A 25,222-nucleotide genomic window follows, 5' to 3' on the forward strand; every position below is an offset into this window, starting at 1 on the left:
TGAAAAGGTACTAAAATTTAATAATCTTAAAAGCCAGAACATCTTTTGACAGAAAAAAGCAGAAGGAAAATGTTGTTTAGTACAATATATATCAGAGTGACACAGAAATCCGTCATTCCATCCCCATCTTTTTACATTATAAAAGGCCCGTTGTCTTATGAAACAGTCTTTATGAAACAGCATGGCATCAGAAAATGATATGAACTAGAACCAAGTGACTGAATACAAAATAATGTCACATTGGGGATGGGGACAGTATTTTCTGATGTACGCATCCATAGTTGTAAGCAAAACATTATTTATATACAGTTTTATGTTGTCTAGACATTTACACATCGTATAAAGAATGGAAGTACAACTAAGGAAAAGCAACTGAACTTGACATCATTTACAACATCTACACTTAAAGATGGTCATGCTGTTTGCTGATAACAGGATATTGTACGTTATCATTCTCATGTCTTTGACGAGCGGTATTGCGAAAAAGGAATACTGTCGACTCTTACACTTTTCGCAGAAAAGCACTGAGTTCAAGAGTTTATGGTAAAGAGTTTTTAATCCTTTAAAAACATGTGGTGAACTTTCAGCAATCGTCTCATTGGCGGTGCAGGTCAAGGACGTTTTTGAACATCTGGGTTTTCCGAGGAAGTTGAAGGATTTCATATATTGCCATACGATTTTCAGCATACGTGTTAGATTGATGTTGAAAGGAAATCAATGAAAGCTGAATCCCAAAATCTATATTATGTCCATGGATTCATTTGGTGGAACTACTAAAAACTTTCTTCCTGGTCATATGATGGTTAATATTCACTATAATGATAAAGAGATTTATTTTCTTCATTAGCCATATAAAATGTTGTCTTGTCCTCAGTTCTTATTGAAAAATTGAACTGTTCCTCAGATTTTTCTGTCAAAATAAATGGGAAATTGAGTTGTGACTGGTGTTCTACCGCAGTATTTCTGGCGCTGCTTTGAGACAGTCAGCTGCTCCGTTGATTCATTCGTGGACGGCAATGCTGGCATGATCCAAACAAGTCAGTTCTTCATTACAGCATTCTGCAGAGGAAATGCATTCATAAACACAGGAACAACAACAAAAACACTCATATTGCAAAAATCAGTCGGTCAGATTTAATTAATCAGAAGTGTTGTAATGCCTTTAATTGGGATTTGGCTTGATGCAACAGGAACAGTACAGCAGGTCCTTTCAACCACATTGACCTATAGAGGGCATCCTTAATCCATTTTGATAACTGTCCTGCAAACTGTATTTTCATGCAAACCAGAAATTCTACACACATATCTGTAACTTCTAATCTTAACATGAATATAAATGTAGCAATTAATAATTGTAATTTCTATAAAGCTTTCATGTTTACACAATATCCATAACAGTCTTGGAATCATGGGTGTCGGAACCATTGTTGTGGGTGGGACAGGACCCACCCACTTTCAAAGACCAATGATAATGGACCCACTCAATATTAGCATCGCTCATTTAGCGCAAAGTGCCGCCTGTCAAATCCATTCGACTTAAGGGATGCTTAATGAATAAAACGCCATTTTGTGTTTAGCTGGACTTCCACGCTTCTACCTCTTCAAATCAACTCCACTAGGCTCATTCTGAGTCCACAAATTAAACTGCATTTCCCATACAGCCTTGATTTACACGCAGCTGCTTCCTGAAATCCGTTCCACCGGACTCATTCAGAGTCTGTATAAATTAACCTCCATTCTGTTTTGATACAGCAAACTACTACTCACAGGTGTTTCTCACTACACTGGTGAGTAGGCCGCTGGTAATCTGGCGTCGTTTTATCCCTGTTTTTCTGGGAGAGGACCCACCCACATTACTCGGGCTTCCGACACCCATGCATGGAATACTGAGCGAGCACAACCAGGGCAACAGAAATTGCTCATGCATTCAGGTGGTTACAGGGAACATACTGTGACACCTGTGGGACGAGAGGTGCGCTACAATAATGCTTAGTAAAATAATAATAATACCATTCAAAAAACGTATATGTGGATGCCTCAGGGGATTTTAAGAATGGACATCAGACCTGGTAGTTGTAAAATGAATGTGTATTGACTGACCTGGCTCAGAGCTGCTGTTGGGATGGGGCTCTACAGGAGGATACAGTTCGATTTCTTTTTCGCTTTCTTCTTTTCCACTGGTGTTTTCCTGTTAATTTGTCTGACCAAGTCATAGAAGATCTGCATTGTGTAAAATAGACAGACACAGGCAAGTTATTAAATGCACTCAGAAGAAAACATGACTATGAGAAAACAGGTGTCATTGTGTGCTCACGTCGAGGACGTTGATCTTTGATTTGGCGGAGGATTCTAGAAAGGCACAGTTGTTCCACTGTCGGGCCAGATTCTGACCCTGCTCCTTTCCCACCACTCTCTCGTCCTCCAGATCACACTTATTACCCACCAGTATCATCGGCACCTACAAGGAGAGAGACACACTGAAATACCTTTGTTTTTACTGGTATTTGAAAATCAAAATTAAATTAAAGGATTATAAAGATCGAATACTCTAATGACAGGCCAGTTCAGAAGAGGTTAACACTGCTTACACCGCTGCAGAAAATAATGGTAGTTTTTTTCTTATTCAGTGGAGCCAGTAATTAGGTTGTCGCAAGAAAGTACTACAAACTAAGACTTCTGGACAAGCAACAGCAAAAATCAATGTAAACACCGACAGGGCCAAAATTAATACGGCATTGGAAATGCAATGGAAAATGAACTTTGTTTCCATTTCCATCAGCGTAATAAACTCGCAGGAAATTGCCTGTTTGGAATTCTCTAATTTTTTCATTTACGTTACATTAATACAAAATATATTTAACAGTGTTTTTGCTGCAGCATTGAGGAGCCGTGTATTGATTGCCAAGGCTTTCCCAATCACGGGCCAATGAAAACAATATTGATCTACGGTCTGAATGCAGAAATATCCAGAAATGTGTACGCTGCCATTAGATGGGACAGTTAACATGAAATAAGAATGAACCTTTAACTTCCTATTTGAGTACTCTGGGTTATGGGGTGCCATTTCATTCAGATGGATACAAGGATACATGCGTTAAAGTCACTAATAAAAGCATCTAATCAGGATTCAGTGAACACAAAACCAACCTAGTAGTACAGTTCTTCTTGAAAATGAAATCATGGACTTGTCAATCAGACAACTCACTTGTTAATGTCACTTTTTTGTAAATAAAAAAAGTATTTTTTGCACATCCAATAGATTTTCCCCCTTTCTTATGCAGTATCACAGCAACAGAGAGCACACAGAGCCCCACTCTCCCTGGACCACTCGACTAATACCATGTTTGGACTGGCCACATGGAAAATGTTTCAAATCTAAACAAACTAAGAGGCAGCGTTGGGGGCAGGTATTTCAGCCTAGGCCCCTATAAAGGGATAGAACTAGGAATGTCCCTGGTCAGCAGAAAACTAACAGCAGCACCAAAGCAAGCCTGCGCCAAAGATACAGAACCAAATGAAGAGCGACAGCATCATGCACCCCCAAACCAACCCACAACCACAATTACCAATGATGAATGACCCTTATTTCCCACACAAGACAGCAAATGGGGTTTGTTCAACACAAGGGTGGAAAATTAGTCTAGAATTCGCTCATACTTTCCCAGTGAGAGCATATGGGCTTAAATCAATTGAAACAACAAACATGACCTCTATGCGTGCGTCTTCTGGCTTTGAGCCTTCACTGGGGATCAGAATGTTTCGAGCAGTGCGGGCCACAGAGGCAGTGTGATGGGAGAAGCTTGTGGTGGAAGGCCAATCAAAACAAATTCCAGAGTTGTTAACTTCTCAAGGCTGCAGTCCGATTGGCTTGTAATTCACACTACGTTTCAAAGCATGAACCCGGCGTTCCCTCAACACATGTCCAAAAATGGATATCCCATGACTGACAGAGCAAGGCGAGGCAGATAGGCTGAGGGTGAGCGGCTGCAGGGTGTACAACCATGATGAGCTTCTTTAATTAGCCCGCAAGTTTTGCTATGGTGACATATATTTATTATATTTATGCATCAGGATGAAGGATGAACCGGAAAAAAGAATCAATAAATAAAACAACACTGGACCAAAAAAACAAACCATTCAACAAGCTATTTAGCAAATGATGCATGCAGGGAGTAAACACTTTGATTTTCTAATGTTCGTGACAGAGAGAGAGAAAGAGAGACATAATGGCATTTTAAATCCTACCAGGTGCATTTGGATTGTGATGAAAGACGTATAATGGCTTCAGTAAGGCAGTGATTTGTTCAGCTAAGCCGGTTAAGTGCTTTTCAGTACATGCATCCGTACATCAACATCCACTCAAAGGGTTTTCTTCCACACTTACGTCCTCTGTGTCTTTTACTCGTAAGATCTGCTCCCGTAAGTCCTGCAGGTCATTGAATGTGGACTGCGCTGTGATGGAATACACGAGAGCGAAGCCCTGACCGTTCTTCATGTACAGATCCCTCATGGCTGTGAATTGCTCCTGAAGGAGGAAAGACAAACAAGAGTGTGTCTCTTGAATACTTACAAAACAATTCTAAATAAATTTGACGGTTAAAGCCATAAGAACATTTTGTAGAAGACAAAGTTATTACTCTAGCCAAAAACAAAAGCCATGTGCACTTCAATGACACTTTGGAGTTCTTACACCTTTTACAAAGTCAAATTCCAGCACCTTTCCAGTACTTTCAATGTGTGTGTTCATGCTTTTCCAGTATACATACTTAATCACAAAAAGTGATGCTATTGTGCTATAAACACATATTATAAAAAATAACATTCCCGTCCTAAAATGTTGTCGGTCTGGCAAAAAAAAAACGCACATTTTACATGCTTCCCAAAAATGTATTCATTTTATGTGGCTCGAAAACGCTCACTCCCCTTGGAGAAAAATGACCTTTTTGTAGAAGGTTACTTGATAATTTGGTCCTCGTTTTAACCCTTAATTGAATTTGTTTTCAATCCTCCCATGTTGTCTGTTCCATATGAAGAATTCAGATGCAAAACCCTTTTTTACAAACTTTAACATGACAATGTTGATCATCATTACCGTAACATGTAGTTTTCCACTTACTAGGTATTTACATTTTCGGAGTATTACGCTAATGCGATTTTACGGTCTTATTTAAAAAATATAATAATAAAAGTGTGATGCAAGTACCTTTTAAAGTACCATATTTGACATCTTGGAAAGCAAGATTTGGTGAGAATCGCCCATTTATAAGAGTAATTACTGTAAACAATGTTTCTATAAAGATGTGTATATAAAGCCTGTGTGTTTAGGAAAATGTGTCTATTCCATGACCTCAACCCTTAACTCAGAACACAAACAAAATAAGGGTGTGTGGATCTTTATTTGTCCTCAAATCTAGCTGTGGTATGCTGCCAGCTGTTAGGTCTCAGAGACACAGAGGTGTGGAAAGGACACACAGGCCGACAGCACTTACCGTTCCTGCTGTGTCCAGGATCTCTAGCATGCACTGCTGGCCGTCCACTTCCACTTGCTGCACAGGGAGAAAGAGAGAAAGTTAAAGGACACAGAGACAACACTGTTCCACGCCTGGTGAGATATTTACAAAAAGACAAGCTTCAGAAGACAACAGCTACCTTTCTGTAAGAGTCTTCTATCGTGGGGTCGTATTTCTCCACGAATATTCCCTGGACAAACTGGACCGTCTGCGAGAGACATGAATATTGACTTTAGGTTTTGTGCTTAAAATTTAGACTTGTGAGAATGTGAATAGAAAAGAAAAGCAGACGTATTGAATCAGAGACATCCAAAGCGATTTTGGATGTTGATGAACAAATTATTCCTATGGATCACATCATCGCTTGGCCGAACATCTGAAATCTAACTTGTTGTGAGGAGGACGACGACTCACCAGGGCTGATTTGCCCACACCACCGGAGCCGAGCACCACAAGCTTGTATTCACGCATGGCCGGGCTTCTTCACCGCACTCCTCAGCGCTATGAAAAAAAATCAGGAGTATTAGAGGCTTTCTTGCAGTAGGGAGCATCCTGGATCACAGCCCAGGGGTGGGGGAGATCACGAGCATGACCTCTTAAACGCAAAACAGCTGTGGGTTCTGGAAGAAAGCGTATGGTCTGGACTGGGAGCCAGCACTGAGGCCTGCTGAGCCTATATGGATTTAACCCGTATCAACAGACCCATACTGATCTGACCGCAGTATGAGAGAAAACTGAATGTGTGATATATAGCACTGCTACATATGAGTGAAGCTTTACTAAAGGTTTGGCTTACAATGCTGCATCAATATCATGGCGAGAATCAATATTTCCAGCTGCATTTTTAGATATATTTAAAATATTGACCACTAATCAGAGGTCAAGTCTGCGAGCAGATACGCACCGCAGAAAAACATACTCTTCCTTTCCTACACAAAAAAAAGAGAATATAATTTTTTTATTACAAAACAAAATTCATCACAGTTTACCAGGCCAATGCTGATTTCCATCCTTACCGTTACATGACTGCATTTGGCAGATGTTTTGATCCTTAACATAAAGTGGCTTGCACAAGTTTCAAATACATCTTATTTGAACTGAACCCATAACCTTGGTGTTGCTAGCACAACAAGAACACACAGATACATAAGGCCATGAGAACCTGAACAATCTCGAAACACTTTGCAGAGTTAATAGTTAACCAGCACTGGCCTTCAAAACAAACAAACCTGAGTTGCGGTCTTAACAACTTTTTTTTAAAGAAAGCAGCCTGTATGATCAGCGATGACCTGTTCTCAATCACTTACTTCATCCGTCCTTATTTGAACATTTTCTCATATAAATAACTTCAACTGCATCTGTTGTGGTGTTGAATCTGTTCAGAATGAATAATACATGTAAGCTAATCCCGTCAGTGTAAAAAGCAGTCACACTGTAGCCGTTCTGCTGACTTTCACATATTAAACACGCAAGCAGCCTCGTTCAGATTTTCTGATGTTACACCTCCTAGATTCAGATATTGGCTGGGCTGTGGCAATCGAGGATTCTCATCCAATGTTGTTTGGAGAGGTTTGTAGGTGTCATTGTTCGGATGCTTTGCTCTGAACGCCAACCAATCCTGCAAAACCAGAATCGGAGCAGAGAATTTTTTTCCTTTAAAGGTAACGGCAGTAAGAAAATGTAACTGGATGCCAAGACGAGGCTATCAAGAGGGAAAATTATCAGAGGTAATGCAGGACTACAACTTGCATGTCAGGAGCAGTTTGGAAACAAGCGTGTTTCAGCCAAACATTTAAACACGTGGAGAGATACAACGTATGACCGCACCTTTAGGCTCACACGAAAGAGCTGCGACTTACACCAATCAATTCAAATGAGGGTTGGAAACAAGCAAATATGTGCACGTAAAGTCATCTACAGCATCTTTTGTTTTCCCTAGCACATGATCCCAAAGACAAAAAAAACACACCAATTTTCCCTTGTCAAGCATCACATCACCACCTGATTCACTCCAAGGAATCGTCTTTCCATGTAAGGACGTAGAGGATGTTTCTCGACACAGCATGAGAGCAGCTGAAACTTCCCTGAACTACTCTAAAGGCAGAGACTGAATGGTCTGCAGAGAGAAACAGCTGCCCTGATCAAAGTCTTTTGAAGTCGTAAGCTAATAATTTGGCTATGACTCCATCTAAGTGTGAAGGTCCAGAGAAAGGCTGAAGCCCGTGGAGGGTGGGTGTGCTGGACTGGTGCTGTAAAACTCTGGCCAGCCCTAACATAGGACAGAAATATGTTTTGTTTATCCCTCAATTTAAGCTTGGCTTTTCGCACGGTCAAATGAAAGAAATAAATAGATTTTATAGCTATTGCCAAAAACTCAATTGTGATTTCCAACTCCTAACCTGGCACAAGCTCCAGATCGACTTAACATTCGTTTTACCAATATCATGTAGAACAATACATTGGGTATTAACCAACAGTTAGCTAATATTCTTAAATTTGATTAGATAAACGGAGTTGCAATGAACAGTTTACACATACAGAGAAAGAAGAGCGAGAACTGATTGATCAGGCTATTTTTGAAATGTTTTTCTAATTGTTTGGCTATTGTTGATCGCGACCCGGGTGTAGTGTCCGAATTTAAAATTGAAGAGGTTGGAAAGCAGTGTGTTTACTATACAAAATGATATGTTGATGTGACGATTGTACAAGTCTGAGCAAGTTGGTAAAAAAAGATATGCTTTACACCCGGACACGAGTGGACCTTCAGTCTTCAGAGAGAGCATCATCAAAAACCATCATCAATTGAGCGAAGATAGCACGATTCACCATGGCAACGGCACATGACAAAAAGGGCTCTGTTATACTAAACTGTGTAATATATATATATATATATATATTAATCCACATCAATGCTGTGGATAGACTTCTGATTGACATAATCGGCCTCATTTCGGGAAGGAGCGATGATGGGAACATGGGTTCCATCAATGCACCCAATCACATTGGGAAATCCTAATGTATTTGTATTTGAATTATTAGATGCCTTTGATGGCTCGCACAGGTTTGTGGCCAGGAAACTTAACAAAAAATTTACGAAAAGTGTTTGAGAGCAGTGCACACTTTTCTTACCGCTCTGCATACAGTTGCCTTGCTAAAGTGTTCTGCATCGCTGGTGTTATATAGAAAGCTTCCGTTAGCAAAGAAATGTAAGGCCATACAAAGAATCTGCTCAGTTCTGCTAAGAGCGCGGCCACGATGAGTGAGGTTTGTGATGCAAGGATGAAGCGGAGTGTAGATATATGTAACGGACTGTAAAGAAAAACGGTATCGCTCAAATAAAAAATCCTCTGCATATGATAAAAACATAAAAACTGGGCCTCACCATTCTCTCCCGACATAAATTTAACTCTCTCCGAATGAATGCAACTTCCTCATATACAGGTTCCTGAATGAACAGACATGCCATTTTAATGTCTGCGTAATGAAATTGTGCACGATTAAGGAAAACGACGCAGGCAATTTCAACAGCACTCGCACTTCGAAAAGGGGGCGGAGATTGTATCAACCCCAGGTTTGTGAAATAAAACCTGCTCCCGACCAGGTTAGGTTCACAGAGTAGGTTACTCACTCGAAATTGTTATCGTTAAAATTTGACATTTGTGATGGTTAAATGCCCTCTAGAGCATATCACGTATTTGCAATTTAAGAACAAGCTGTGACTTCGCCACCTGTTGACAGAGGATACGACGAGTTGCCAACACAATATTATGGTAATTTCTAACTTTTTTATGGGGTGGCTAATTTGTGCGAATGCTTTCGTGATAGTTAGGGGCTTCAGAATTGCGTTTTTCAAATAATCGCATGTTTTTGTACAACTCATATAGGCTAGTACGAATTTATTCGAATTAGCCACCTGGTAAAATAGTAACGAAATATCATGAGGTAAGGTTGAATAAGTGGGTTAAATCGCACAGCCAGATGCTACTATGTAGGTCAGCGTTTCTCAAACTGTGGGGCGCGCCCCACTGGTGGGGAATAGAGACGTAACAGGTGGGGCGCGTCAAACGTGAGGAAACGTTCATTTTTATGCATTATATGGAAACGTGAGATCACATCTTCCGGAATTTTGTATTCATGGTTACAAATGAAATTGTAGTGAGGTAGGCGGGGCGAGAGCCGAGATTGGAGGCTGGTGCGTGAATGATAACGAGCGTCAGCTGTACGCGCACCGGTCTGGTATCACGGAGGAGATTATGAAGCATAAGTGGACGAGCGACCGGACCGTCAGTAAGAGAGGATTCGCGGGTTCCCGCCTCCTTCCTTCCCTTCATGGAATTTACACTGGTGCCGAAACCCAATAGTACGGTGCGCGTACAGCTGACGCTCACTATCATTCACGCAACGGCCTCGAATCCCGGCTCTCGTCCGCCTACCTCACTACAGAAATTGTAACCTTTTGAGCGGTATCCGGTTTGGTCCCATATATGGGATATTATTTCTGTGCCCCTGAGAATACGGTCCCAGATATGAGATTAAGAATGTTCAGTGACTGCCAGATTCAAATTGTGCTTTCGCGCGTTGGTTTGCGCGGAGCCAGAGACGGACGAGCTCAGCGCTGTCATAGATCACAACTATGCAGTGTTTTCAACCTTATAATGTTTATTTTAGGTTTCAGCCATTTAAATACACATAAGCACAAGTAAAACAATACATTTGGAGTTTGTAAAATACACACTCGTGTCTGTGGAAGCAGCAATAACAATCTATTCAAATATAATTTGACGACGTGTGTTATTCACATCAGACAAACATAGTGGAAGTAACTATAAAGTTTACAAGAGTTAAACTTCTCGGAGTTCACCGGCCAATTTCTTGCATGTTTTTCAGGAGAAACTGATGACAGACAAAACTCTCTGAACTGCGTCGCAAAGAAACATGGTGGCACCCGTCTCACGTATAGATCAAGATTATTTATAAATGACCAAACACACTCACTTACACATTTTTGAGAATCGGAATATCAGATAGTTGATGACGTGGTAAGCAAGTTTGTGAATATTTTGAAAGAAAAAAGGAAATTAAGGCGATCTATCATAAGGTGTTATTGTGGCTGCGGTGTGTCACGTGACAAATATGACGCGTTGCCATGGAAACATTAAGGGGTAATCATCACTAGTCTATATTAAAAGAACATTAGATATGAGTCCCCGAGAAAAATATAACCTGGAACCGAAGTGCCAAAATAACATGATATCGGCATATTAATTGTAACGGAACATATTTAAATGTTTTTTTTACAGATTTCAAAATGGCACTTTTATATCTTTTCTATTTTTGAAATTAGTAGTGCACAGCTGCACTTTTATTTTCTCTATTTTTTTTCATGAAAGTTATTATGACACAGCTGCACTTTTATTTTCATTATTTTAGAACTTTCTGTTATTTGATGTATATAGTTTGTATTTTAGATACAACTTGTTACTCTAATACTACTTTTTAGTTCAATAATATGGAACATGTTAAGCTTGTTGCGCATTTCATTAGCATTGTGTTGGGGCGATGGGGGCAGGTGGGGCTTGAAAATTCCCCCTTGTCTAAAGTGGGGAATGACCAAAAAAGTTTGAGAACCACTGATGTAGGTGGTGGCAGTATGGTATTAATATTAGAGCTAAAACCATGGTCTTTGATGATTCATAAAATGCAAGTAACGTTACTAAAGTGCCAGTACTTTGAGTCACAAAAGCAATGAATGGCCATATGTGCATGTCAGTTCACATGAGTTTTCTTTACGTTTGTATGTGACAGTAATGTGTAGCTTTCAATATTGTTCATCCACCCCACTACCTTAACAGTTCAATGCTCCTTGACATTGCAACCCAGTCAACAGGAAGATGTCAAAAAAAACTAAATCAAGAGCACAGAATCAACCAGTCAGTCTCAAATGGGAGTGTGACAATGGCATTTCTAAATCACAACACTGATAATATAAGCTCCAACTGCGCCACGTGATTTAACCAAACTCACAAAGACTGGAGGAATGTTGCACACAGTGAACAATAAAATGGATTTTTTTAATACCAATACTGAAAGCTGATCACCCTCTAAAAAAACACCTTACTAACACACAAAAATTATGAAAGAAAACCACCCTAACCTAATAAAATTCTAAGCAAAAGATCCCTGCTTAGCAATGTAAGCCTACTTGAAAGGGACTAAATCCCAGCATTGGAATGATGAACTCTATCGGCTTCACCTGACAACGTCATTTCAAGTTAACTCCATAGGTCATTAAATACATGATGAGTCAGGATGAGAAACGGCTCAACTTGCAATTCTCCAACCTCTTCCTTTCATATCTTAACCGGCAGCATCAGAACTAGAAATGTGGTTGGACTTCCGTTTTTAGAGATGAAGAAATGAGTGTTGCTGCATCAGCCACCTGCTGGGTCTTGTGAGGATGTGCCAAACTACCGGATCTACACGTAACAGCAGCGGTTTGCTTGTGATAGAATAACCATTGTCATTCATTAAAAGCCAAAGACAAGAAGTTCATTCATGAAATACTGTCAGAATCGGATGGAAAGTAAAACAGCTTAGAGATTTGTTGTAAGGCAGACAAGCTCATTATTAGAAAGGGGGTGGAAGGGTGTGCTGACTAAACAGATGGCTTTGATAAAAAACAAGAAAATGTTTCATGCGAACATGCAAAAACTTGGAAAGGGGTATAAATGAAAGAAATCATTGACAGGCAGGGACAAAAAAAGACAAGAAAGTGTCCCAGATAGGGTCTTATCTTCCAAAAACCAAACTGACAAAAACTCCCAGCCTCCTCCCATGCTTTTGAAACCAATTTACTAATAAGTAACTTACATAACAACTACAGATACCAAGAAGATCTGACCTACTTTAAATAAGAAGCTAGACTAACATAAAAAACTCCTAGGCCTGGTTTCAAAGACTAAGCTTAAGCGAAGAAATCTACGCGTCTTAGTTAAACTAGGACAGTGAAGTAGCTTTTATAAAAATGCCCCAGAAAAAAAACATTACTGGTGTACATCCCGAGACAAAACAATGACACTGACATATTTTAAGATATGGCAGAGCAAATACTTATCAGGTAAGACCACTCAAACATTCATTTCAGTCTGGGACAACAGTTAAACCTTGTCTGTGAAACCAGGTGCAAGCAACAGACAACACAGAAAGCATAAAAACCCAAGATGAGTTCTGTAGAGAAACCAAGGAAGCCTCATTCGGAGTAAGATCATGAAAGGGGAACTGAAACTGCTTTGCTAAACCCTGGTGTCACTCAAAAAAACACACAAGTCAGCAAAAGCATCTTAATGTGTTCCAGTCTTCTGGGAGTGACACTAGACTTAGACTAAACTGAAGTTCAGGTCTGTGATCCTAAAAAGATCACGTTGGGTCGATTAACTAGCAGATCTGAACATGAATGTGTCAAATGATCACTTTAATCTATGCTAAACCTGTGAAATACTTCCGTTTTGATTGCTCATATCGTAAAATGCTTTATCATAAGAACTGTATAATAAACATAATAAAATACCGAATGGTCTGTAAACTGTATCTGGACTTAGTTAGATGTTTACCCAACCAATCCACATAAACAGATGAGGACAATCACATTTTTAATGACATTATTTTAACTTCAAATAAACAATTAAGTTCGTATTCTACGAGAGGAAAAATGTTTTATTGACGTGAATAATAATTTATGAATAGAGACGCCTGTTCATTTGAAGCAGCTTTAAGTCAGTCAGTGAGATCAGTGCTAATAAGCTAAACTGTTGAAGCAAAGCAAAGCAAAACTACTTCAAAAAACTTTCTGTTTGAGGGATTATCCACGTTAAGCACATTCGTGTGGTTACAATAATATCAAATCGGTTGAACACTAAATAAACACATTTAAATGCATCTTTCGGTCTTTTTGGTGTAAATTAGCGGTCCTTAAGCGCCTGTTAGCGCGCTCGTTTAGCCACCTACCTTCACACACCCGCCCGAAATATCCGACAAATCCAAGCGTCTTCAGCTGCTGCAGGCGAACCTCAATTCCGTTCCTTCCACGAAACTAACACGAAACAAGGCGTTGAGAGCGGAAAAACCCTACCGTGTTGCCCTCACTGCGACCTCCCAGCCGCTCACGTAACGCGCCTGTCACTCACTCGGGGAAAGCTAGCGCCGCTATTTTAGCGAAGAGGTTTGATCACAGCTTCCGGTGTCTGGCGGAAACACTGGAGGTTCCCCGACAAAACAAAGGTCGGAATATGCTTTATGTGTCACGTTTAACTGATCTCACCATAATCGCGTTCTAGAATAGCGCTGGAAATGTTTAGCATTAAGCTTGAAATACAACTCTTTGTAGGAGGAAATTACTTAATGAATATTTCACCGCAAACCCTCACAGATCAAACCAAAAGTGGTTGGGACAATCGGCTGCGCTTGCAATGACGCGTATACATGATTTATTATTGCGATACATATGTTTATGGCATACTTGACAAAAAGATTATCTTAGAACAAAACGTTTTTAATTGATTGATGATTTTATTGTAATTGATAAACACGTTGGCGTTAATATTTTGTCGTGAATAAATTTGAATCGCAATCCTCATTATTTAATTTATTTATTTTAGCTTCAGCACACTAGGGTCTATTATGCTTCTAAAATTATTTTACAGGATGGAGCAGGATGTGACTTTTACTTTGAAGTTCTTCGCCGCAAAACTCTGTTCTTCCGGTCACGTCGCGATCGGCTAATCGCAGTAAGATGGCGCTGTCTGGAGGGGCGGACAGAGGATCTCACAGCATGGATAAGAGCATAACACTCCCCCCTGACGAAATCTTCCGCAATTTGGAGAACGCCAAGAGGTTCGCTATAGATATAGGTATCATCACCCGTAAACTTGCACTCTTGTTGTTCTGTCGCCGTCACTTTTCATGCGGAGTTATGGGGCAGGGCTGAATGCGGACACGGTAGCGCGTGCTGCTAATTTGACAGTTCATTTAATACAAATGTGAAACAGCAGCACAAACATCACTGATGCTGTTAACGTGAACTGTATCTTCTGATTTATCTTAAATAAACTTTTTAATGGCCTGTTTATCTTGCCATGTAACCTGCAAGAGTAACTAGTCATGTTACGCATGTAACGTTAATTGATGTTTTAGTTGTAGCCCCTTGTGTTTGTATAAATGATTAAACTACTGTAAAAGAATATGTGACTTGTCTTACTTTGCGACAGGTGGCTCTTTGACAAAGCTAGCCTATTACTCCACTGTTCAACACAAAGTTGCCAAAGTCCGGTCATTTGATCACTCAGCCAAGGTGAGCTTGCAGGTTAGACTATATCATCTGAATGTATGTTTACATGCGAGCATAATAAGTTTATTAGGAATAATGTATTGAATGATCTCCAACTGAGCTTGTCTGACATGGATTGGTGCATTTCTTTGTATTAGAGTGCAACCACCCAGCATTGCATTGCGTGCATTGTTTATTTGGCAATGCCTTTCAATAGTTACCGTGATAATATCGTTATCATGAGTCCTTTTGGTCATTGAGTACTGAAAAGGAGATATTGTAACAGCCCCATGTGATGGCTTTGCTCAGCTCTCTAGTTAATTGCCACATGTGTGGACCAGTGGCATCATTTTTATTGCACTTGTTCCCAGGAGACAGATGGAGACCATCTTTATGAGATATCCGTACAGGAGGAGATCACTGCTCGACTCCACTTTATCAAGTTTGAGAATGCCTACATCGAAACCTGCCTTGATTTCATTAAGGACCACCTGGTCAACACAGACACCAAAGTCATCAAAGCTACTGGCGGAGGGGCTTACAAGTTCAAGGACCTGATAGAGAAAAAGTTAAAGCTTAAGTAAGTCGTCTTGAGGAGTCTGGAAACCATATAAAAATGAAATGTGTTTAGTTTAAGGACTGTATATGTTTTTCTCTATCTAAGAGTGGACAAAGAGGATGAAATGACTTGTCTGATTAAGGGCTGTAACTTTGTGCTGAAGAACATCCCCCATGAGGCTTTTGTATATGCCAAACATGCCGACTCCGAATTCCGCTTCCAGAATACACACCCAGACATCTTCCCCTATCTGCTTGTTAATATTGGCTCTGGTGTCTCCATAGTAAAGGTACGTAGGACCTACAGGTCCTTAGAAACTAAATGAAATCAAATAAATGAAAGTGAGCTTGTGCTGTTTTTATAGGTGGAATCAGAGGACAGGTTTGAGCGTATTGGTGGAAGTTCTATAGGTGGTGGGACTTTTTGGGGTCTTGGAGCTTTACTCACCAAAGCTAAGGTAGTTTACTTTGTGGCAGAGCGTTTATGCTTTAACACTTCAATGAATTTGTTTTAACGTTCTTGTTGTCTTCCATAGAGGTTTGATGAGCTGTTGAACTTGGCTTCTAAAGGACATCACACAAATGTGGATATGCTTGTTAAAGACATCTATGGAGGTGCTTACGGTTCCCTGGGCTTAACTGGAGACCTCATTGCGAGCAGTTTTGGGAAGTCAGCCACCACACATAAAGGTAAAGCAAAAGGGTAAAAATCGCACACTCGGACATAATAAGAGGCGGTTTATTATGCAACCAAGGAGTCTCTTGAGCTTTCACCCAGTTGGCAGTGTTGATGTTGTAAAATGAGACCAAAGGTCTTTGGTTTCACAAAGCCATGTCTGAGTGACATTTTAACATGGGGACTTTCACCGTAACTTTAAAGGTCTGAAGTCAAATGAACACAAAAAATCAGAGCCTGGATGGTTTCATTGACTCATTGTTTGTGTGCATTTGTTTTAAGTAAAACCTGTTAGTAACGTAGAATCATCAACAAATGTAACATATAAAATGTTTTTGAAATTGAACAAAATAATAAAAATAGCACAGACAGCAGCAGTTTACATAAATAATATGAGACCAAATGAACTTCAGTGTCAATATATATCATGTTATGTATTGCACAGAGTTCTCTAAAGAGGACATGGCGAAGAGTCTACTGCACATGATAAGCAATGACATCGGACAGCTGGCCTGCCTTTACGCCAAACTGCATAACCTGAACAGAGTTTATTTCGGAGGATTCTTCATTCGAGGACACCCCGTCACCATGCACACCATCACCTATAGCATCAACTTCTTCACTAAGGTGTCCATCCAACCAATTTGACGTATTCTGCAATAACTATCTTGTCAAAGAGAACATTCAATTGTAATCCAGTTACATAATAATTCAAAACATGAAATTAGTTACAAGATTTGTTTTTATTTCTAGGGTGAGGTCCAGGCTTTGTTTTTGAGACATGAAGGCTATCTGGGTGCTATTGGGGCCTTTTTAAAGGGTGCAGAGGAGGACAGTAAGTTCTTATCTGTTTGGCAATATGCACTGAAAGAATTAAAGAAGAAATATATATTATTATTAATATTATAGGATAACAAAGCAGGTGATATCTGATGTCATGTTTCAAAACCTAATGTCTCCAAGTACTTTTTATTTTTAACAATATTTGAAGAATTCAGATGCAAATTTTTGAAAGGCTCCTAGATTGAAATAACTTTACGAACATCCTGATAAAAATAACAATTTCAAAAGAAAAATGTCAGACGGCACTTCAAAGCTTTTTTGCATCTGAACTCATGTTGTTTTATTATTTGTCACTAAACAAAACCTTCATAACTATTGTATTTTCTAGAAAAAAAGTATAACCTTATCACTACTTTCGTTATTATTACTTTTAAAAGTTTACTTCTTGCTTTATATTATACTATTTGTGTAATCGCATCTTACCTAAATAGTTTTTTTTAACTTTCTCCTGTTTATAGACGATTTGATCTTAACAATATAAGCAAACATTGCTGTGCATGCACACTTTTGTGACCCCTCCAACTTAACTTCTGGGTCACATTCATAAATAATAGAGCGCCTGTAGATGGTTTCTGATAACAATTAATAGAAACCGAGAAGAACTGTTACTTGGCTAAACTTGTCTCTCCAATATTTTTCATTTAGACCAAGTTCAACCGCTAGATGTCGATGTCCTATACTGTTTGTTTAAATGCGACCAGATACAGGACCCATTCAACAAATTGTTAATTGAATAAAATGAACATACAACAAAATTCAACAAGTACTTTATTAAATACAGTAAAATAATACAATTGAATATTAACATTAATTTAATCAAATGTAAATAGTTATATTATTAGACACTAGCCAAACACAAACCGGAAGTTAACTGGGGGTCAGGAACAAGCCTGTCTGATGAAGCTGTCTATAGTTTCTGGGGCCACTGTAAATGTAAAAGATAGTATGTGTATTAGTTGAGTGTAGTTTGTAGCTGACATTTATCATGTATGTTTGTGCAGACCCTAACCAGTATAGTTGGGGTGAGAACTACGCAGGTAGCTCTGGTCTCATGAGCGTGTCTCCAGAAATGAATCCTGTCCAGCGGGCCCGTAGCGGAACTGTAAGTCCTCCTATATCTGCTGCCTAATTGGTGCAATGTAGAATGTGTCCAAATAAGAAAAGAAGCCTGTTGTTGAATTTATGGCAAGACGCTGTTATTAACCCTTCATTACCTTTATGATTTCTCATTTCATCTCTTTTCCATCCATCTGTTCCCTCTGTTCCTTTTCCCTCAGTTTGCAGTAAGTATTTTTCAATCAGAGCTTTTCTTGTGGTTTCCTGTGAATGCTCTTTGTTTGCTTTGAGAAACGCTCATTCTCTTTCTGTTGTGTCATTACCTGTTGCAGTATTTCCTGCTTAAACTAGAAGTGTCAGGAGGTTCTTTTAGAATTTTTTTTTATTTTGGATGTAAGCGTGTTGCCAAGGATATTAATGAATGTGGTGGTACTGTTTTTTTTTTGCGAGTGCCTGAGCACACAACTGATCCATATGACTCTGCAGAAAGGGAATACATTCTTTAATGTTTTTATTAACTTGCTGTCTTGGACGTTTGCTGCTGTGAGAGTTTGGTTGACATTTTAATGACACTAAGGAGTATAAATGAAGAGTTAATTTTTTACCTATTATTTCTTCATCGAAACAACCCAGCATTATCCGAGTTATCCCGATTAACCCGAGTTGTCTGTTTTTGCAAATGAACACTTGAAATGTATTTCTAAATAATGGAATATAAATATTAAATAATTAATATTGGTTTTGTTTTTATTAACAATGTAGTGAATGTTTTGTTTTTCATTCAGTTCTACTTCTTGATTTGTCTGTAGTTTGATATGCTGGAGATGGATCGTCTGGAGAGGCAGCTGGTGAATCTGCCTCTGCTGCAGGATCCATCCTCTTATATTCCAGATACAGTGGACCTGAGTGAGGACGCTTTGGCCCGAGAATACTGGCTCTACTGCTTTGAGGAAGCATTGGATGGGGTGAGGGCTTCTGGCTTTGTGTTTTTGGAGTAGTCTTCAGTCATTTTTGACAAAAAAAATACTACATTGAAATGGTACGAGAATTACTTTAGTGGCACTGGCTATGTGAATGCAATAGAAACTCATAGAAAAAAACGGAAAACAACTATTTTATTGTAATATTGAATAGATTGTGTTTAGATTAGATTAGATTCAACTTTATTGTCATTACACATATACAAGTACGGTGTAACGAAATGTAGTTTATAATCATGATTATTGATTGTACCACAGTACAACAATGCAATTTTGTAATACGTTATTTTAAATACATCAATAAGCAAAATATCTTCCAAGGTCATTTAAGCGCTTTTTAAGTAGCTTGCATAACTATGATTTGTTATTTCCGCCTGTTTCATGCTCTTTAAAGATCCACGTAGTACAAGTTACAGATAAAAAGCCATACGGAGTTATGATAACTCGCCATAGAAGAGAGTGACTGACTTGTGATTGATCACTTTTCTCTAACACATACGTAATATAAGCATTTAACATCATTTCGATGTAGTTTCATCTGTTTTTAGAAGGTCATGATGACAGTGGGGTTCCGACAGTACACTGACAGCGTAATGTGATCGTTTTCCACCCATCATATGCAATAAAAGCGTAACATTTTAGATATACTTGTATTATAAATCCTTTAAATGTGCTGTTTTGGTTTTGGCCAAAAAACTCCTAGCAAAAGTGTTTTTGAAAGTATGCGAATGCAAAGGAGCAAAGGTCTGGATACCGGCCTGCCAATTGAGGATGACTGTAATCGGGGGTATGCATTGATGTCACTTTCACACGTGAACATGCAGGGACACATCCCCTTGAATGTTTAAACACGCAGCAAAAATGGCTGTATTTTCAGAAATTGAAAGCAGTTGGACTCAACGGTGATCCTCAAGGAACCATTGCGCTGATATTGTAAGCAGCTGTTTTGCTGAGTGTTTTGCCACTCGAGGGAGAATGTTTTGGCGTGTTCACATGGGAAAGAGACATCACGTGCATACCCTCTATATATAAAAATTGTATAAGGATCATGGATGTCAGCAAAAGTTGCTTCATTCTGCTGAATAGCAGTGAAGTACCACATTTTGTAAAATGTCCTTACTGTACTGTTATAGCTATAAGCAGTGGCCCATATGTGTTTATTCAAAGGGGAATTTTCTAAAGGCAAACCTGAATCCTCACGTCCATGATTAACTTGCACAGTTTTTATTGTACAGGTTGTAAAGCGAGCTTTGGCCAGCCAGAGAGATCAGCCCGAGGCTGTCGAGAGGGCGGAGAAGTTTCGGCAGAAGTACCGTCACAAACTCCAAACTCTGCGGCACCAGCCTTTGTAAGAACACCATAAGCCTTCATGACCGATCCTTTCTTTAGTTAACCTGGTATATGTCTATGGCTTAACTTCATCAAGATCTTTGTAGATGTTGGGATATTTAGGACACAGTCATTTGTGTGTGTTGTGTGTTGCTGGCTTAGTTTCTCCCATCTAATGTAGCTTTGCTTCTTCTCTCATCTGTAGTGCTTATGGATCCCTCACTGTCCGAAGTCTTTTAGACACAAGAGAGCACTGTTTAAACGAGTTCAACTTTCCTGACCCCTACTCTAAGGTTTACATTGAATCCTCCTTCACCTTTCTTGTGGTGACATCATTTCCACATGATTACTTAAAGACTTGTAAAAAAAATGTAATAGTTTGTCTCCATCTCTGTGTTTTGTGTGTCTCTTTGTATGGTTGAAGGACTAATAATTCAAAAACGGAATCTTTAATGGCGCTTGTAGATTCTTCAACATTCTGTTTTGTAAACGGCATAATTGGATCAATTGAGGACTTTTGTTTTGGGTGAACTGTTCCTTCAGACCAGCATTGCAGTTGGCAATAGGCAACGGATGATACATGTCTGTAATTTTTGCCTGCAGATCAAGCAAAAAGAGAATGATATGGCTTTGAGATACTATGAGAAGGTGGTGAAGTCTGTGGAAGAGCTGAACTGGGAGCAGAGACAGTTCGCACTGGTCAAAGGTCTTCTGGCTGGTAATGTTTTCGACTGGGGAGCCAAAGCTGTGTCAGAGTGAGTGTGCAGATGAAAGAGATTATGAGGTTTATTTTTTCATTTTCAAAATGTAATTCCTGTATTCCACACCCAGAGTTAGAGTCTTACTTTTTCTTGTTTTGCAGCGTGCTTGAATCAGATCCAGAGTTTGGGTTTGAGCAAGCAAAACAACAGCTACAAGGTATGATTAAATTAAATTGACAGTCACATAACCTCAGTCTTATTTTCTAACATTTTAAGAAATCCCCATAAAACTTGTGAAAATGTTTACATAAACGCTAAACGTTTGTTGAATGCATATGATTTAGTCATATTGTTATATTCCCAGAGCGACCTTGGCTTGTGGATGCCTATAACCAATGGATTGAGAGGTTAAAGGTGAGAGATATATCTAAAATCACCTTTAACAAGACATGCTCTTAAAAACTATTTAGCTTGATCGATCTTTTTTCTTATTTGCTGGAAAACGAGCAAAACGGATAAACTGATAAAAAGTGCATTAATACAGTCTGTGCTGGGTAGCCCCGCCCACAGTGGAATCCCATTGATCACAAGTTTGGCACAACATAAATGTTTTAACTTACAATGTTAACAAAAACATTACTTGTTGGAAAATTGTTTACTAGTTTGGACACATTGTTTAAAATATGGCCCAGATTAACTGTTGTTAGCTTTAAAGATCCAACATGTTGTTTTTGGGAAGATCTATTGACAGAACTGCAATATAATATACATAACTATGTGTTCAGAGGTGTATAAAGACCTTACATAAAGAAGAGTCATGTTTTTATCACATTAGAATGAGCTATTTCTATCTGCATACACCGCGGGTCCACTTACATGGAATTCTCCATGTTGTTTCTACAGTAGCCCTAAACGGACAAACTGCTCTAGAGCGCACTTAGTAAATATGTTATATCCTTCGGCAAAGAAGCAAAAATGTGACTACATAGTCCTGTGTCAGGCAGCGTAGTGTTTTGAAAGGCGATACGCAACCTCACCACTAGGTGCCGCTAAATTTCATACACTGGCCCTTTAAACTATATTAAAACTGTACTTGGTTTGTAAAGTGTACTTTCTCTGTATAGCTGAATGCATCACATTTTTGTCTGTGAGGCCCTGTTGAGTGACCTAATTGAACACTGTGCCTGCTGGCTTTCTTTTACAGGGCCCTCCTCATAAATGTGCATTATTTTTCGTAGATAATAGTGGAATAGACATAATACTTGGAGTTTTCCCTTTCGTCCGAGAACTCCTCATTCGTGGCACAGAGGTAAGACAGCAATACTATTGGTTGGGACCTCTCTGTGTATTTAATAGAGAGAAACAGAAACGCACATAAACGTTTTAACTTTTAGGTGATACTGGCCAGCAACTCAGGCCCCGCCCTGAACGATGTCACAAACAATGAATTGCTAATCTTAACGGAGAGAATAGCAGCAATGGATCCTATCATTCAGTGAGTGTTCACTTTTATTGCTACATATATTGAGATGGTGATGGAAAGCAGCAGATACTATAATAAATGGTACGATCAATTACGTAAACACAGAAACTTTAGTCACTTGTTTGACACCTCCACATCGGCTATCCAATAGAATAAATTTAGTAAAATAGTCTAAATTAAAATATGGATTTTCCATTTCGCAGTGATGCACTCAAAGACGAAAGGCTGGCTTTGGTGCAGAATGGTTCTAGCTCCCCTTGTTTAGACCTCAGGTACAGTTTCACTGTTATTTATTCAGCGAAATCCAACCCTATCCCCTCTTTCTAAATCCAAATTTCATCTGTTAATAGTCGCTTGGACAAAGTCCTGGCCACAGTTGTAAGGGAACGTGGCACAGATCTGGTGATCATCGAGGGCATGGGCAGGGCCATCCACACCAACTACTACGCCATGCTCAGCTGCGAGAGCCTTAAACTCGCTGTCATCAAGAACTCCTGGCTGGCCGACCGTCTCGGAGGCAAGATCTTCAGCGTTGTCTTCAAATACGAGATGCCGAATGAAGCCCAAGGGCATTATTAGGACTGTTAAGAGGTTTTTAGAGGTAACAGCGCAAGCTCTGAAATGCAAAGAGCTATAAATGGTCCTCTGTATTTCTTCAAGAGATTGACACGATTATTGTAATTCAGTGTGGCGGGGCTTTTCTTTGATTATTTTTTTGTTATTCAATCATAATCATTAATAAGGGAGCGGTCATGTGTGCCTGTTCTGAAATGGAATGTGAGCGTGTGCCCGTGGCCTCCCTCATAAAAATTGTATGACAGCTGTGGGTTTATTTCTTGTGATGAGATTGAATTTTATTGTTCTCAGGATTCCGTTGCTGACCGATGGTCCTCTGTAGATTTCAGGATGGATTGCAATGACAAATATAACATTTATGAATGGTTTTGAAGTTGGTCTTGCAGTGGTTAATCCACGGGGGCAAAAAGTATGTAAAACATGCGTTTAGGAAGCAATGGCTGAAAAAACATTTCCAGTTTTTCCAGCATGTTTCAAATTATTTATCTCGCTGCATTTTTTGCTGCCACACTAAAGCGAATCTCATTTAGCTTGCATTGTATTTTAAGGGCTGCCGTCTCTGTTCCCATGACAACATTTGGTAGTGACAATGATTTTGGTTCTTTTGATACATCGCACTTCCACTGTGGAGACGTAAAGTTAAACAAATTATGCATTTGTGCCTTGAGCTTGTGGAGAACACGATGGCAGTCCAACTGAAGTGTATGAAAACGCTTTCTTTCACAAAATAGTTTTTCACTAAACAATTTATGGAATCTGTTTATTTCCTCCTATCTGAATGTGATACACCGAGTGTTGCACTTATATGTAAAGGCCGACTAAAGGTATTTTAAATTAGTTGTACATCCTCTAGATGTCAGTGTTGTATTGTAATTAGACTTCCGCAAAAAGTGTTTTGATGTAATGTTAACGTGACAGACCTGTTTTTATTTTTAAATTTGAGGTGTTAATGTAACACAATTTCTGTTGAGAAAGTGTGCCGTGCCTGCTTCAGATATTGCACCATTAATACATTTATCTTCAAGTCTAAGCAGGTCTCGCTTTCTACCATCTGTGGAAATCTTTGTCATCTAAAATCCCTTTCAGGGTTGTACAGCACAGCATTGCTTCACTATCCCAGCTCTCTTTTTCCTTACGTGTGTGTATGAGAGAGAAAAACCCAATCATATTATATACATTGTGTTAAAGATAATGTATGACATAATAATCTGTTTGTGGGCACTAACAGTGGAAGCACAGTATTGTCAGGGCTATATTACACATCACATGTGTACGCATTCATTTTGAATGGTTGTTTGATTCTGTCTTCAGTATTTGACTTGTGTGTTTGTTTGTGTGGCCCAGATAAAAAGTGTATGAAATTAAATAGATATAACCTATTCTTTTCAGTATTGTAAACACAGCGTGTACATCATTCTAAAGGTTTTGGGATTTGTTGTCTTAGATGAAATGTGTGTCACACAGCAGGTTGGATTTGGCTGTCGTGGACATAGCAGGGCGTTGAAAATGCCTCGTGGGCTCTCTCGGACTAAAGCTGTTTGTACTGTCCTCCATTATTATAGTCCAAAGTCCAACTTTACTTTACCTAAGCATTCTTTTTTTGTGAGATTTTGTAAAATTAAGTGTAAATATGATGTAAGAATGTACATAAAATGTACTCTAAATTTGCATATCTTGACATTCTTCAGATGCTCAGTATTTTAGAAATGCTCACTTGACAATATGTAATTCTATGTTAAATATATTTTGCATTGTCTCTCTTTTTTGTGGTGATAAAATAATATGGTTATACAAAACTACGGTTTTATTTTTGCGTGAAAACTCATTCAGTTCTTCACATTCAAAATTTAAGTTCTTTGGTAATTCATTGGATTGTGAAAAGTGATTTGAGGAATGTTTTTTTGTTTAGTTATTCAATGAATCATACAATGTTTAAAGGAATTAAATGGGGCTCATTTTAGCCAGTTGACGTTAAATAATATACCAGTCATCATAGGTGTTCATTTTATGTGAATGACTTTTGTCCAAAAAGTGTATTGTAATACAAATAGCGCTTTGGTATGGGTGGTAGGCCTACTTGCAGAATACCATTTTTTGACAGCGGGCAGAAGAATTCAAGCGCATTATTTCCATTTCGTAATTCCTCTTGGCTGTGTTTTAAGAAATAGTTTCAAACATCACGAATTGC

The 25,222-nt window shown here is 39.0% G+C and overlaps 2 protein-coding genes across 4 annotated transcripts; one reads left to right on the plus strand and one right to left on the minus strand.

Annotated features, from left to right (window-relative positions):
• On the minus strand, positions 1-13,979 carry rap1ab (RAP1A, member of RAS oncogene family b). Its single transcript, XM_079483045.1, has 8 exons — positions 13,515-13,979; positions 5,925-6,011; positions 5,650-5,718; positions 5,490-5,546; positions 4,385-4,525; positions 2,315-2,458; positions 2,101-2,220; positions 1-1,059 (listed from the first exon to the last, which is right to left on the minus strand). Exons 2-7 carry the CDS (start codon positions 5,979-5,981, stop codon positions 2,131-2,133), a joined length of 558 nt encoding a protein of 185 aa, XP_079339171.1. The 5' UTR covers positions 5,982-6,011; positions 13,515-13,979; the 3' UTR covers positions 1-1,059; positions 2,101-2,130.
• On the plus strand, positions 13,745-25,035 carry pank4 (pantothenate kinase 4 (inactive)). 3 transcript variants are annotated; one of them, XM_079483042.1, is made up of 20 exons: positions 13,745-13,787; positions 14,210-14,416; positions 14,774-14,856; positions 15,204-15,412; positions 15,497-15,680; positions 15,756-15,848; positions 15,927-16,080; positions 16,512-16,693; positions 16,820-16,901; positions 17,911-18,011; positions 18,775-18,930; positions 20,181-20,293; positions 20,480-20,567; positions 20,878-21,029; positions 21,137-21,192; positions 21,340-21,389; positions 22,180-22,284; positions 22,370-22,470; positions 22,662-22,730; positions 22,809-25,035. In XM_079483042.1, exons 2-20 carry the CDS (start codon positions 14,299-14,301, stop codon positions 23,035-23,037), a joined length of 2,325 nt encoding a protein of 774 aa, XP_079339168.1. In that variant the 5' UTR covers positions 13,745-13,787; positions 14,210-14,298; the 3' UTR covers positions 23,038-25,035. The 3 variants fall into 3 exon arrangements, with proteins under 3 accessions (XP_079339168.1, XP_079339170.1, XP_079339169.1); XM_079483044.1 differs by having other exon boundaries at positions 13,786-14,399; positions 22,809-25,034; XM_079483043.1 differs by lacking the exon at positions 13,745-13,787 and having other exon boundaries at positions 14,186-14,416.
• Positions 25,036-25,222: the final 187 nt, after the last annotated feature.

The sequence above is a fragment of the Barbatula barbatula genome (assembly GCF_947034865.1).
Source record: "Barbatula barbatula genome assembly, chromosome: 20".
Classification (NCBI taxonomy): Eukaryota; Metazoa; Chordata; class Actinopteri; order Cypriniformes; family Nemacheilidae; genus Barbatula; species Barbatula barbatula.

Bases quoted from the DNA above. Each gene is read 5' to 3' on its own strand.
- rap1ab (XM_079483045.1), bottom strand. From the start codon at position 5,981: ATGCGTGAATACAAGCTTGTGGTGCTCGGCTCCGGTGGTGTGGGCAAA. The intron at 4,526-5,489 runs GTAAGTGCTGTC...TTCCTCCTTCAG, and splicing joins TCCTGGACACAGCAGGAACG to GAGCAATTCACAGCCATGAG. The intron at 2,221-2,314 runs GTGAGCACACAA...TACACAATGCAG, and splicing joins CAAAGATCAACGTCCTCGAC to ATCTTCTATGACTTGGTCAG.
- pank4 (XM_079483042.1), top strand. From the start codon at position 14,299: ATGGCGCTGTCTGGAGGGGCGGACAGAGGATCTCACAGCATGGATAAG. The intron at 15,681-15,755 runs GTACGTAGGACC...CTGTTTTTATAG, and splicing joins CTGGTGTCTCCATAGTAAAG to GTGGAATCAGAGGACAGGTT. The intron at 20,294-20,479 runs GTAAGAACACCA...TCTCATCTGTAG, and splicing joins ACTCTGCGGCACCAGCCTTT to TGCTTATGGATCCCTCACTG.